Source organism: Canis lupus, chromosome 36 (genome assembly GCF_011100685.1).
Source record: "Canis lupus familiaris isolate Mischka breed German Shepherd chromosome 36, alternate assembly UU_Cfam_GSD_1.0, whole genome shotgun sequence".
Taxonomy (NCBI): domain Eukaryota; kingdom Metazoa; phylum Chordata; class Mammalia; order Carnivora; family Canidae; genus Canis; species Canis lupus.
Genome location: NC_049257.1, coordinates 5,830,774 through 5,846,752, shown reverse-complemented (window position 1 = coordinate 5,846,752; position 15,979 = coordinate 5,830,774). Strand labels below are relative to the sequence as shown.

General features: G+C 35.2%; 1 protein-coding gene across 1 annotated transcript in view; it reads left to right on the top strand.

The window, feature by feature from the left end:
- CD302 (CD302 molecule) overlaps positions 1–15,979 on the top strand; it is a 126,747-nt gene that overhangs the window by 39,610 nt on the left and 71,158 nt on the right. Inside the window, 8 exon segments of the mRNA XM_038584628.1 lie at positions 6,833–6,914; positions 7,879–7,947; positions 10,388–10,502; positions 13,103–13,138; positions 13,506–13,681; positions 14,556–14,623; positions 14,903–14,982; positions 15,562–15,701. Coding sequence (XP_038440556.1) covers positions 6,833–6,914; positions 7,879–7,947; positions 10,388–10,502; positions 13,103–13,138; positions 13,506–13,681; positions 14,556–14,623; positions 14,903–14,982; positions 15,562–15,701 — 766 coding nt within the window.

The window sequence follows — 15,979 nt, the reverse complement described above, 5'->3', positions numbered from 1 at the left end:
GTCCTTATTATGTGCCAGATAATGTACTGAATGTTTTCTATTAGCTCATTTAATCCTTACAACAACCTATGAAGTAGTACTATTACAATCCCCAAATGCCAACTAGGTGCCCCAAATATCATTCTTTTTAAAATTCGTCCTTAGAACAGATCCAAATTCATCTCTTATGACTACCCAGATCCCAACACTCAATGATGAAAAAATGTTGGATCAGTATATGCTAACTTAGACACCAATGAGATATTAAGTAAAACAAAACAAACATGACAGATGTAATATTAGAAGTGACTTCAGGGGTCACTTGGGTGGCTCAGTGCATTAAGTGTTTCCCTTAGGTTCAGGTCATGGGATTGAACCCCATATTGGGCCCCCTGCTCGGTGGGGAGTCTTTTTCTGCTTCTGCCTCTCACCTGGTTCGTACTCTCGCCTCTCCCTCTCTCAAATAAATAAACTTTAAAAAAAAAGATTGACAATATGATAATAGGGATATTTACCTTTTTCTGACTTTTACAAAAATGCTTTTAATGTTTAATCCTTAAATGTGATATGGCTATTGGTTGAACTACACTTTTATTTTTCCTTTAACAAGAATTTGTATTTTAATTAACTGAGCTGCCCAGGTGCCCCAATTATTGTTGATCTTTGTTTGGAATTTATAGCCTGTACATTAAGATTTTCTTTTTAAAAAAGAATATTATTCCATGCAAACAATTACAGTATATTTAGTGGGAGAAAAAGCAAATCATGAAAAAATAAAAAATATACTATTTACATTTAAAAGTAGATTACAAAAATACATCAAAGAAAGATAATCATTGTTACCTCTGAAAGTTAAGATTTTGAGTAATTTTTGAAATGTTTAAACATTTTTCCACACTTTCCAGATTTCCATTAATATACCTACTATTGTGTTTTTCTCATTAAGGAAAGGGAAATTTCACTACAATGTGCTGGAAACCTGAGGCAAAATACAGTACATGTGTTCCATAAATATTCATTTATTAAGCATCTATTGTAGAAGTTCAGACATTCTGAACTTTATTTTCTAGCACTAGAAATTATTATACAAGATTTTTATTGCACACTAACCTGAGTTAATTTGGATATACAAACTCTTAATTTCCTTTTGAGGTTAGTGTTTCTTAGATACTCCCCACAACCTTGGGAGGAGATTATAATGAATGCAAAACTCAGACCAAATCTTTCCACATGTACAAACATTTATTAAACAAACATTCATTGAAACAAGCACAAAACTTATTTCAGACAATCTGTTTCATAGGTTTCCAACATCCCAGCAGTCTGTCCTAGGTGTTCGAGCCACCATCTTGCAAGGAAGGGTCATTTGAGGTAGATTTGACAGTATTCCTGAGGCGGGATTCTGTTCCTATTATAGTTGGCATCAGGTAGTTCCAATCATCTGACCCAATGACTAGACATGGGTTGATTTAGAGATCAAGCCCCAGATCCATTTCTAATAGTACTGGGTACCAGTCTCACCAGAAAGTAATAACCTTTCATGAAAGGTGAGAGTGTCTCTAAATATTTTAGCTATTCCTCATATCTTAAGTAATTTCAATTTCAGCATTGAGAGCCCATTTCTAATATCATGCTGATTAACACGCTTCTAATTTTGCTGATAAACACCTATTTCTGATATTCACTCTGCTAATAACCAAAACCTCAGGTATGGCTTTGGATAACAGACATCTTTGTGGTGGCTGCCTTTGGAACATACTCTAATACTCTGCTGATCCTCCTTGAAGTGAGAATTTTGAGCAGGGCAACTTACTGGTGCTTAGCTCTCAAGTTTGACACACACAATATCATACTGTCTAGACCAAAGTATTTTTAAGTAAAATACTGACATAAACAAAGTGGATTTTCTAACCAATAAGAGGTTAGAAACCTTTATTTTGAACAAGGAGGCATTGATAAGTACTAAGCAATGAGGTTGTAGATATTTGTAGGAATCAAATGATGGAAAATGAAATATCATAAGTGATATAAATGATCATTAAGAGCTTCCATATACAGAATAGATTACACTAAAAAATAAAACTGAAGTGTGAGAGGTAATTAAGGAATTTTTCTTGATTTGTTTCCTTGTTTCTGATCACACTTGCTGAGTTTCCTTTCAATTAAGAAATTAACACAAGTTCATTATGTAAGATTTGGGGAATATAAAGAGTGTTAATGGAAAAAATAAAAGTCGGGATGCCTGGGTGGCTCAGTGGTTGAGCATCTGCCTTTGGCTCAGGGCGTGATCCCAGAGTCCCAGGATCAAGTCCCGCATCGGGCTTCCTGCATGGAGCCTGCTTCTCCCTCTGCCTGTGTCTCTGCCTCTCTATGTCTCGCCTGAATAAATAAATAAAATCTTTAAAAAAATAAAAAATTAAAATTAAAAAAAATAATAATAAAATAAAATAAAATTAAAATCACTTCCAATCCTGTATCTGTTATAAACATAGTTAGTGCTTAATGTAAATCTTTCCCATTTTCTTCCATTCCGTGTATATAGTTTATTTTCCAGAGAATGTACAACAATGTTTTTTTCCTGATCACAAAAGTAATATATATTTAATTTAAAAAGTAGAAAGCACAAAGGAAAAAACAAATCACCCTAATCCTTTCATTCATAGGAGCCATATTTCATTTGTACTCTTAACCCAGCAGGTGATACAGACTATGTTGTCTCCTTTAATCAAGAGATCGTTTGCCCACACCATACTTAGACAATGTATGCCTAAAACCAATATCATAACCATGGCTTGAAAGGGAGGAAGGAGGCAAAATCCATTTACATCAGAAAATGATTGTAAAGCTTACCCCTTGAAGGCTTTACTTACCTTTTTATTGCAGGAATTGACCTTTCTCAGATGTCCATTGCCCAAATTGTGTATTGCATGCCAAGTAGTTAAATCAGATTACTGCTGTACTTCTCACAATCTAAGTTCCCCATCTCTATTTGTATTTCAATGAAAGGATTCATGGTGCACAAAGTCATTACGGCTCTAAGATCTTTGCAACTCTTAATGGCAGCCCACCAGGGAAAGCCATTGTAGAACAAAAATAGTTTTAGGATTAAAGGAGAAAGCCTTGTTTGCAATGCTGTTGCTGCTGTGTGTACTACCTCCTGTGATGTAGCATGAATGGATTTCGATATAAATCTAAGGCTTTGCAGACTAAGCACCCTCATCAAATAGTATTTATTGGGGTTTGTAGCTGAGATACTGTTTTCCTTAGAAACCAGATGCAGCAGGAAATTTGATTGAGAGGAGGAATTTTAACACAGATACACATATTAACCTTTCGTGCAATGTCTTCTTAACCTAATACCCTAAAACCATACACTTAGTGCTTGTAGTAGAAAAATTTATATAGAGAGAAATTTTTCATTTGATTTAATTCTCCAGTTATGATCCATTTTTTCCCTCAAATTTTCTAAATCCACATTAGAGGTGTGCAATGATTAAAGTGATTTTCAATTTCTTCTTTATCTGCCTGTGGATAAACCAGGTCAAACCAGGAATAAGTTACAACTGAGGAAATATTTTCCGCCTCCTACCACACACAGAAAAAACACAAGTAGCTACTATTTTCTATATAACACACTAATGAATTTTGAATTGGAAGCGAAAAGCTATAAATGTCTGGGTTGAAATGAGGTTCAATCTCAGAAAGTAGTGAAGACTAAAAATTTTGGACAATGGGGCAAATTGTGTTTTCTAGGAAACTATTTTTTAGACATGCCACCAAGGAGGCAGAAGAAATGAGCTTGACAGCAGAGGTTTCTAATGAGCAGAGGTGGAGCTAAACGAGGACTGTGTGGAAAGGTTAGAGACAGATCTCTAAAGAGGCTTTCAGTGGGAGCTACTATAGAGCAAATGGAGGTGACAGATGACCTTTGACCATATTCCTGGTTGTACTGTTGATTGTAAAAAGAAGATAGACTATCTAAGCCTTACTTTAGGGAAACACAAAAATGTGCACAAATTCCTTAGGCTCAATTAAATTTGTGAAGATATTTGAAAGAAATCAAGTCACATCCAAGTAAGTAACAAGGAAGCAAATTTAACCTCCTCTGGATTTTACCCATCTGACTTTAATTATACTGTATATGGCAATTACCTAGACTTGTGGTTTAGAAATTCAGCAGTTGGGAAGTGTAATAAATTTTGGAAGCCTGTTAGAAAGCTCTGAATAGTTGAAGACACACTGCAAATTCCTCTTCTAGCTGCTAAATTCAAACTGGATTTAATTGCCTCCACTGGATTATCTGAAATTTACAAATTGGTAATCTTTCTCTAAAAAAAGAAAATAATATAACAATAAAGACTGAAACGGGATTATCCTCATATTCCATTGCAATTAGTTGAAAAGCTTAAAACTGAAAAGATGAAAAGTATTTATATTAAAGTATGGGGGAATGTTCAGTAGAGGAAAGAGGTGAACAAAAGCAATTATTTTATTAAAACATAAGAAATTACTTTAAAATTAAGTTTACTCTAGCTTTGAGTCACCGGCAAATTTTTTGAAATGCAGATTTATATTTTTCAGCTATACATTACAGATATTCCATACATTCTCTTGAGTTTGAGAGTAAGAATTAATTTTAAATTTGGGTCCTATCCCTTTTCTACTATGTGCTATGTTTATAGGCATATAAAAATATATATCTATATATCTAGTTATGCCTATGTAATATACACTCATATGTACTGATCATACATACTACATGCAATCAAAAGGTTAAATTATAATTAATCAGTATTATAAAAAAAAGGTTACATGGATAATAGTCTACTTAAAAAGTATCTACTTAAAAAGCCTAAAAAGGGGGCACCTGGGTGGCTCAGTGGTTGAGCATCTGCCTTTGGCTCAGGGTGTGATCCCAGGGTCCTGGGATCGAGTCCCACATTGGGCTCCCTGCAGGGAGCCTGCTTCTCCCTCCGCCTATGTCTCTGACTCTCTCTCTTTGTGTCTCTCATGAATAAATCAATAAAATCTTTAAAATAAAAGAAACCTAAAGAGTGTAACACACTTTAGAGAAAATTTTCAAGTGGAGTTAGAGATGAAGAAAATGTTTTTATGGTTATAGCACTTCTATTTATATTAGCAATATCTCCTAGCTAAAGAATAAATTTAATTGAGGAAAAGGGATATTTATAATATATGTCCCTGCTTCTATATGTTATTGTATATATCCTTTCTTGGAATGTCTATCCTTCTCTTCTCGATCAATCTGAATATTGACACATGTTAAACACTCAGATTATGACTCAAAAGAAGTATTAGCCATCTTTGAAAGACTCTTTTGTCCTACTAACCTCACAAAACATTTCCTGACTTCCTACATCCACAATAAACTTCTTTCCTTGAATTTTTGTAATGCTCAAAATTTTTTTTTTAATTTTTATTTATTTATGATAGTCACACAGAGAGAAAGAGAGAGAGGCAGAGACACAGGCAGAGGGAGAAGCAGGCTCCACGCACCAGGAGCCCGATGTGGGATTCGATCCCGGGTCTCCAGGATCGCGCCCTGGGCCAAAGGCAGGCGCCAAACCGCTGCGCCACCCAGGGATCCCTCAAAATTTATACAAATTTTATATTACTTGATATCTTTCCAAAATGGTTATTTTCTTTGTTCATGTATATCTTGTTGCCCTGACTAGTTTTTATGCCATTTGAGGATAGGTAATACGTCTTGTACTTCTCTGTATTACCATGGCATCTAGCTCAATGCCTTGTGCATAGAAGTACAATAGTTATGAATGTTAAATATAATTACTTAAACGACTGTCTAATTATGTTGTTCTCATATAACCCATGGAGTTTGGCTTTTAGAAGATACTTATACTTAATCTTTAGGAAAAAGAGGGTGGGGCGCCTGGCTAGCTTAGATGGCAAAGTATGTAACTTTTGATCTCAGGGTTGTGAATTTGAGCCCCACATTGGGTGTAGAGATTACTTAAAAATAAAATCTTAAAAAAAATACTTGTTTACTTTTTACTTGTTACTTTTACTTTTTTTTTAGAGCATATTCTTTTTTCTCTTTCTCTTTTTTAGATTTTTTAAATTTAATTTCAATTTGTCAACATATAGTATAACACCCAGTGTTCATCCCATCAAGTGCCCTCCTCATTGCCCTCATCCTCCCCCCCCCCCCCAATCCTTTGTTTCCCAGAGTTAGGAGACTCTCATGGTTTATCTCTCTCTCTTTAATTTTTCACTCAGTTCCCCTCCTTTCCCTTATAATCTTTTTCACTATTTATTATATTCCATGTATGTGTGAAACCACATGGTGATTGTTCATCTTTGATTGACTTATTTTACTCAATATAATACCCTCTAGTTCCTTAATGGTCAGTGAGAATTAAATAATTTTTAAAAATTTTGATCCTGTTTAATAAAAATTTAGCCAGATGATTTGTCCTGCATTTTTGAAAAAAGATATTTGTGTTATAAACACTTTAGAAAATGTCATTGCTATCTTTGTATCAAAAACATTGTCTAATAGTGAAGCTCTCCAGTAAAAGTTTTGGAATAATCATGTCCTTTATTTCCCCTCAAGTGCAAAGTAGAATGTTTTACCTTTCATATGAAGAACATAACTGAAGACTTAGTTTTAAGAAATATGGTATTTTTTCCATAGCTTCCTCATATTTAGAGTTTGGTTTTGTTTTAGAAGGCATCTTTATAGAGCTTAAAATTGTACTTTTCAGTTAGTGACAAGACAAACTTATATCTTAAGCATTCTAGACATGTGAATGCTAAATATTTTTGCCAAATCTGTGCTCAAATTTTTTTTAAATAATTTCTTTTTACATAGTGACGAGCGTTGGCTGTGGATAGGTTTGAATAAAAGGAGCCCAGATTTACAGGGATCCTGGGAGTGGAGTGATCATACACCAGTAAGTTTAAACTTTCTTGTTTGGGATAATATAAAGGGATTATTTGTTTCCATATCAGGTAAATTGATTGTTAAATAATACATCCACATACCATGTAATCATTAAAATTATGAAGAAGTATCTTTATTGAAATGGAAATACATTCACATACATGAAGTGAGGGGAAAAGATACTAACCTTGTTTTTATTTTTAAAAAATAACCATACCTAAATAAATAAATAAATTTTTTAAAAATTGAAAAATAGCCATACATTCTCTCTATAGTCCTAAAAATATAAAAATATGGTTATATAGATACAGTGGTCATCTTTTTCATTTTCTTTGTGCTGTTTTTCATTTCCTTTTTCCACAATGAGAAAGCTTTTACTTTCATTCTAAAAACATAAGAGTTATGTAAAAAAGAATGTATCTTTATTAAAGGAAATAATTTGTTTGGGGAGACCTTAAAAAGACCTTAAATACTATTTCAAATGTTTACATTATCCTAAAGAGAGGTTTTAGGTAATACTTATAGGAGCAAATTATTATAAAATTTATTAAATATTTTCTCCGCAGTACCATTGTGTCAATTCATCATATATACTTTCCAAATGTAAAATTTCATTTGGACTTTCATTTTCAAATAGGAGCATATCTGAAATTAGTTAATTGAATAACTGGCATTTCAACACATGCCAAAAAAAGGTCTTTTGCAAGTTCCTTATTCTCTATAATTCCAGCTGCAAATTTAATGCACTATTAACCTCTACTTCTGAAACTGTAGCTTCCATTGTTTGGAAGTATGATATTTTCTAAGTCATCTCATGATTTAACATCTTGATATTAAAAAAGAGAGAGAAATGAAAAGGTTTTCCTACTGTGACATGTGAATGTGTTTGAGTTATTAAAGCTGCCTAAATTACATCTAAATTGCAAATATTTATACATCAGTCGTAAGTTCTCAAGCCTCTCTTGTTTTCTAAGGTGTCTACTATTCTCATGGAAAATGAGTTTCAGCAGGATTATGATATCAGAGACTGTGCTGCTGTCAAGGTCAGTACAATGGTGGAAAACCTGCATATTTAAAAATAAATTTGGCATTGTGTACAGTCAGGCAACAGATCCACAGAGTGCCTCTTTTAGGTATGGAGCATGATATTAGATGCGATCGGAGGGAAGAACACCCATGGCCCTGCTCTCTCAAGCTACCTAACTTAAACTTAATTTGAGAAAATAAAATCATATTCAAAAAAGGTTGCTCTTATAATTGTAAAGTTATAGTCTCCAATTTAGTTTCTAATGAAACTCAGAAGAGGAAGTGGTTCCTGTGGCCTGTTTCCAAAAGGGATAGGACTTGAACTGTGCTTTTGTACAGATGGGATAAGGTAAGCCTTTCTAATGGGGGAATGGCATGAGGAGGTGGCATAAAATAAAGGAAGAGTGGAAGGGAGAAACTAAGGCAGTGAGGAGAAAGGGATACAGATCAAGAAGTTTGCATCGGTGCCATGGTTGAAAACAAGGTTGGGAAATTAGATTGATGGTAGGCAACAGCATTATAAAAGTTTTTTTGACATGAACCAAGGAGAGTATGAAGAAGACTCATCTCAAGTCAGATTTCAAGATGTAGCAAGTAGGATAAGATGACATAAAAGTGCAATTAGTCATCTTCCTTTGCAAAATTCATTCATTTATTGATTCCATAAATAGTAGTCCAAGCAGTCTATAATGCTCTGGAGGATAAAACAATGACAAGATATAAAACAGTTGTTGTCACAGAACTTAAGTTTAGTAGGAGAGAAGTAAACAAGTAGTTATAGGAGCTATGACAGATGAGGTATACGTTTTATGCAAGAATGAGTATTATAAGGAGATGGTGATGGTGATGGACACTGGTAATCGTGATGATGGTGGCATCAGCTAATACTTGTTAACTTGTGAGCTAGGTACTTATTTCACTTAATACTTAGGTGATCTTGTGAGGTAGATGCTATTACATATTTATCTTTTAAGGAAGAAAGTTGAGTTCTGAGTAAGTGTACAGGGTTATAGAACTGAAATTTAAACCCACGTGCCTGGGTCCACCCTGCTATATGACTAGATGTTTATAGAAATAGAAAAAGGATGCCTGGGTAGCTCAGTGGTTGAGCATCTGCCTTTGGCTCAGGGTGTGGTCCTGGGGTCCCGGGATAGATTCCCACATTTGGTTCCCTATCGGGGTCTGCTTCTCCCTCTGCCTGTGTCTCTGCCTCTTTCTCTGTGTCTCTCATGAATAAATAAATTTTTTTTTTTAAAAAGAGAGAAATAAATAGAAAGGATACTGGTTTATGGAGAAAATACTACATTTTAGTCTAGATATTTTGAATTCAAGCTAGTAGTAAGAAATATCCTTTTTCTTTTTTTTTTTTTTTTTTAGTAAGAAATATCCTATAGTTGAAATCAGAAGACCAGAGTTGAAGGAAGAAATGTGTATTTTTAAAAAAGTGTAAAGGGTCAAAAGTGGGTTTAGGAGAGCTGTCAATGCATAAAATATAAGATGGGGAAGTAGGAGACATATAGATTATACCTTTGCTATGTAAGCCAAGTAAGTGATTACCCAGAAGTGCTGCAGGTTGCCTGAGACAAAGAACTGAGAAGGCCCCTGGAAAGCCCTATTTTCAAAGCAATTGTTCTGGTAATAAACTGTGTGGTATCATGCCATTTTTATAGAATTATGTTTAACACATGAGAAGGTGAAAACTTCAGAGAAGCTTGTAATGTTTCCAGAACACTGATGCAATATACTATGTTCTATGTAAGTAGAGTTCTTATGTGTGAAGAGATTAGAAAATCTACCAAAAAAACTAACTAAAAGAAACACTGATGTGGCCTGTGTCAGGAACAAGGCCAGCCAGGCCAGTGTTCTAGGAGAATCTCCCCTCACTTGGCACAGTACCCACCAGAATCTTGGCCTTAAGAGAAAACTCCAAAAAGTGATGGAGATTCCTCCCAGGTCATCCCCTCCCCTTTCCTTTCTTGCCTGCTTACTGGCTGGAGTACAATTTATAGAGACCTACTTGGATCATGCAGAGGAGGCTAACATCCTAGTGTAGAGCAACATCAAAGCAGGAGCCTGGGTCCTTGGGGTCAGACTCTTATGTCACATTTTCACAGATCTGCTTTAATCATAGTCTGGTGTTTGGAAGCCACTGAAGTAAATTTTTTTTTCTAGCTTGATCTTTCTCAAATTTAAAGGTACAATCTATAATTTCATATCAGCAAAAACAGGAAAAAAACCAATAATTTACATTTTGGACATAAACATGACTTTATGACATATTTCCTCTATCAACCCTTGTGAAGGTTCTTGATTAGGCTGTTAACTATTTAAACACTGTGTTCATTCATTAAATAAATATCTTAGGTGCTAGGGCTAAAAGAGATTTAAGATTATACTTTAGTGTTTTATGAAGTTTCATCCATTTCAAAATATTCTGCAATCCTCTTTCTCCTTTAGGTCATTCAGAGGCCAGGGCGAAGAAGCTGGTATTTCTATGATGACAGAGAATTTATTTATTTAAGACCTTTTGCTTGTGATACAAAACTTGAATGGGTATGCCAGATTCCAAAAGGTAAGTGGTAGTTATTCCTTTTCACAGTCTTCTCATGTGAACATTGTAAATGCTGAGTCCAAAGTACCTAAGAGAGTGTTTTAGACTATAATTATAGTTTTAAAAAGCCCATGAAGATATAGTTAATATATTAAGCTCCATCCTGCCTGATTCTAACCACAAGTACAAGACTGGCTTATTGAGATTAGATGGTACCTTCCTCTTTGATCATGAAAGAATTTTTATAAAAGATAAAATTTAAGATAAATTTAGAGATTAGATTTTGGAATGAGAGATTATTTCAATGAAAAGAAGACACGTAATGTAGGGACACCTGAGTGGCTCAGTGGTTGAGCATCTGCCTTTGGCTCAGGTGTGATCCCGGGGTCCTGGGATCAAGTCCCTCATCAGGCTCCCTGCATAGAGCCTGCTTCTCCCTCTGCTTGTGTCTGTGCCTCTCTCTCTCTCTCTGTGTCTCTCATGAATAAATAAATAAAATCTTTTTTAAAAAAGGCCACCACCATATTACCTTTAGAAGACATGATATCCTTGGGGCGCCTGGGTAGCTCAGTTGGTTAAGCATCTGCCTTCTGCTGAGGTCAGGATCCCAGGAGCCCCAGGTTGGGCTCCCTGCTTAGCAGGGAGCCTGTTTCTCCATCTCCTTCTGTCCCTCCTCTCTGCTTGGGTTCTCTCTTTCTCTCAAATCAATAAATAAAATCTGTTTTAAAAAATAAATAAAAGATAAGATATCCAGTATAGTAACTGTCAAGTTTCTTTCACCAAGGCAACTGGTAGGCCATTAATAAAAGAGGGAACTCTGTGTGTGTGTGTGTGTGTGTGTGTGTGTGTGTACTACATCTTCTTTATCCATTCATCTGTTGATGCGCATCTAGGCTCTTTTCATATTTACTGTGGACGTTACTACTATAAACATTGGGGTGCATGTGCTCCAATGTATCACTATTTTTATATACTTTGAATAAATACCTAATAGTGCAATTGCTGGGTCATAGGGTAGTTCTATTTTTAACTTTTTGAGAAGTTCCTATACTATTTTTCAGACTGGCTGCACTAGCTTGCATTCCCAACAGTGTATGAGGGTTCCTCTTCCTCCACATCCTCACCAACAGCTTTTGTTTCCTGAGTTGCTAATTTTAGCCATTCTGACCCATGTAGGATGGTATCTCATTGTGGTTTTGATTTGTTTTTCCCTGATGCCAAGTGATGTTGAGCTTTTTTTCATGTGTCTGAACAGAAGTTTTTTACAAGATTACAATAAACAACTATGCATATTTTTAACTAATTTGACCCATTGTTGATAGAAATTAACCAATATATAGAGAACTGACTTAGAGAGAGAAACCAAAGATGTTGAATATATAGGCAGTGCTCTGAGAAAAGTCTTCTCTACATTAGGCCCAGATACAACAGCAAAATGAAGAACAGCTATTTTACTCTGTAGTTTCTAATAGTCATCAAATTACATCTTTGCCTTGAAACAAGTGTGACCTACAACCAGAATGAAAAGGGAGAGGAAAGCAACTAGCAACCTGCAAGGAGCTGTTCTGCCCTGGAACTGTCTAGATGCTTCTGTAGGGGCAATCTTAAAGTGATTTTCACAGTCTTTGTGAGTTAAGTAGGAGTCTTGTTTCTGGTTTTGTTTGTTTGTTTGTTTGTTTGTTTTTTATAGAGTAGAGAGTTGAGTCTAAGCAGCAGATCCAAAGTCCCATAGCAGTGAAGGGTCTGAGGGCATTTGGACCCTGACTCACTCAATTTCAAGGCCCATAATGCATTAAAGTATCACATTTCCTCTGTTTCCAACTGGAAATTCTGGGTGATTTTTATTATTTTTCTCCCAGTTTTGTCTCTCATCTTCTCAAAAGGTTCAGTACTGGATTATTGTACATTGTTTACAATAATACATTGGGGGTGGGATGCCTGGGTGGCTCAGCGGTTGAGTGTCTGCCTTTGGCTCATGGCGTGATCCCGAGTCCCGGGTAGAGTCCGACATTGGGCTTCCTGCGGGGAGCCTGCTTCTCTCTCTGCCAGTGTCTCTGCCAGTGTCTCTGCCTGTGTGTGTGTGTGTGTGTATGTGTGTATCATGAATAAATAAATAAAATTAAATTAAAAAAAAAGAATACCTTGGGAGAACAATGAATTCTACCAACCAAGGTTTATAGAACAATTACTCAAATTACATTAGATGGAGAAGTAGTTCCTGAATAACCTCATCCTGCAGTAATGATTATCTTTGTGCCTATTCCTTAGTGTTTCTGTGTAATATATACAATATATTCATTTACTTATGTATACTTTCTAATTATTAGCCATATTTTATCCATCTAGTCTTCCTTTGTGACTTCCGTGATGTAAGGTAGAGAACTACCAGGAATACTTTAATAGTTAACAGATCTACCTTTTTGATTGCCACTAAAACAGTGTTAGCATAGGCCCCACAAAATTCAAACCAAAGCAATCATAATATGAAAAGAAATAATCTGGCCAGAAATGGTCCAACTCAGAAAGTCCTCTTGAGTTAGATTAAAGGCACTTACTTATAATAGGACACCATCTGTAATTGGATACTAATCCTCAGCCTTTTGTTTTCTTTCTTGTACCAGGCCATACTCTAAAAACACCAGACTGGTATAATCCAGGTAAGTTAAGAAAACTGAAACTTAACCAAAGCTGGTTTTATCTTTTCTGTAATGTATTTAGTTAATTATCTAAGCCCATGCCCAAGTGCCAGCTTCTCTATCACATTTTCAAGGGAGATGAAATATCTCCAGGCAGGAAAGGTGATTGGCTGGTGTGCAATGAGGTTTTGAGGCTGGGTTTGTTCTCCTCTGTGAGTACAGGAGGGTGGCAAAGTCTCTCACTGGCTCAGCAATCCTTGGTGCTTTGCAGGTAGCACTGCCCTGGCCAGAGAGAGCAGATTACTATTCATAAATAGTTTTAAACATTAATTCATGCTTAGATGGTGTAGTTTGATCTGTGCATAACTCTGATATTCTTCTTCTTCAGAGCGTCCTGGAATTCATGGACCTCCAGTTGTAATTGAAGGGAGTGAATACTGGTTTGTTGCTGATCCTCACTTAAACTATGAAGAAGCGGTCCTGTATTGTGCTAGCAATCACAGCTCTCTGGCTACCTTGACATCTCTTGCAGGACTAAAAGCCATCAAAAACAAAATAGCAAATGTAATTTGAGAGAATATATTTTAAAATATTTTTCTTATTTTTCTATTTATTCCGTCAAAAATTATTTCAGAAGTCTTGCCAAAATCTACAGAAGTTAAATATTCCTTTCAAGTAAAATCTGCCTTTTTTAAAAACATCCAAATTCATCATTTCATGTTAGAAAAGGGGGATAAAACTCCATGTTTTAAAAATATTCAAATTAGTTATAAATGTCAACTTATAAAATCAACAGAGATAATATAAAATATTCTTTTTTAAAGTTATTAATTAATTAATTAATTAATTTATTTATTTATTTAGTTGACAGAGGGAGAGCACAAGTAGGGGGAGTGGCAGGCAGAGGGAGAGGGAGAAACAGGCTTCCCGCTGAGCAGGGAGCCCATCTCAGGGCTCAATCCCAGGATCCTGAGATCATGACCTGAGCTGAAGGCAGACACTTAACCCACTGAGCCACCCAAGTGCCCGTAATATAAGATATTCTAATTCTTTATTATATTTTGTACTAAAAGTTAACTTCATAGTTAACTTGAGTTTCCATTTCTTCAAATAACTAACCTTGTAAGATAGGAAAATAATTTTATATTTTTAAATTTATAATTATTTACAATTGAACACTATATAATCGAATTAATGTATACCTATAATTACAATGACCATGTTTTATAATAGCACATAGTGTTAAGTGAAAAGTTTCCAGCTACTTCTTTGATGGAAGCACCTGGTTTACATAATTTAGAGACTGAAGTAATGGAATGTCTGGAAATGTTAGTGGTTGTGGTTATGGTGGGACAGGGTATTTTAAATAAAAGCTCTTTAGGAAACTCAGCACAAATAAGGATAGGTGATTTTGTCTGTTGGTTGGTTTGTTTTTCAGATATCTGGTGATGAACAGAAGTGGTGGGTGAGAACTACCGACCAGCCAGTAGATCGTCGTTTTATGTAGTATGTGACACCATTGATATTGCCTTTGTAAAGTCATTGGAAAGAAGCAGTCCCAAATTCTCCTTTAGAAAATGGATCGTTATTTATAATTTGTTTTGAACATTCATCAATAAACCGTGTGGACTACAGAAACCAAGTCCTGTTACATATTAGCATCAAGAAAAAAGTGGCATAAAATAATGGCATAACATTAAATTTAGAATTAAAATAACAGTTTAAAAAAAACAGAATAGAACATGTAATACATTATGAGCTGTGAACTCTCTCATTTTTTTTCAGCTCACGATATCCATGGCATCACTTTCCTATAACATTTCGGGAGGAATGCTTGTACATGTCTGCAAAGACTTGGTTTAATGGTAAATTCCAAATCTTTTAATGTTGATTATGTAATATGTGAACTTCAGGTTCGGTTACTAACTTAACCTTATTTTCCTGTTAATTATACGTTGGTTGCTTCATTTTATTTTGGCTTATTGCTAATGACCGTAGTTTAAATTCCAAATGCAAACAAAGTTGCTTTTCATTGTATTTTGACTTCCTTTACCCTATGGTGACTGCTTAGAAATAAACTTACCACTTTCATAACTGAAAAGCATATAAATAAATTTGCAAAGATAAACAGGTAGCAATTCTAAATATAGTTTAGTTCTCTTCCCCCTCATTAGCCTTCACTTTCAGCCTATTTGCCTACCATCAGGTCCTGTGGTGGTAACTGTGGTTCTTATACTAAATGTATGCATTTTTATAGGCAAAGCTGGTATGCTCTACCCTACTGATATAATAATAACAGAAGATAGAAATGGCTAGAGAAGAGGAATATATTTTAACTGTTTGGGAAAGAGCAATCGAAAGAGATTTTCTTTACTACTGGATTGTTTTTAAAATGTGCTGAATGGAAAATTCTCACCCCTGTAATTCTGCTTTTCATTTCTCAGACTTAAATAAGCCAGCAGACTGTAGTACCAAGTTGCCCTTCATCTGTGAAAAATATAATGTCTCTTCATTAGAAAAATATAGTCCAGATTCTGCAGCTAAAATACAGTGCTCTGGGGATTGGATTGCTTTTCAGAATAAGGTAAAAAGGGAATTGCTACATTGTACAAATGATGATTGCTTTCATGATGGTTGTATGGCCTGTAGCGGAATCGCAGCCCATCAAACAACTTCACTAAAGATAGCCTCTGCCTATTTCAGTAACTCACCTGATCCTCTACATTGCCAGAAACCAAGTTAACTCTCAAGCTAGTGATGCCTACAGGTCTTCAAAGTACTGTGTTCTTATCCAGTTGCTACTAAAATTAAATTGCTGATGTTGATTGCTCAATGAATTACAATACTTTAAATAATAAAACT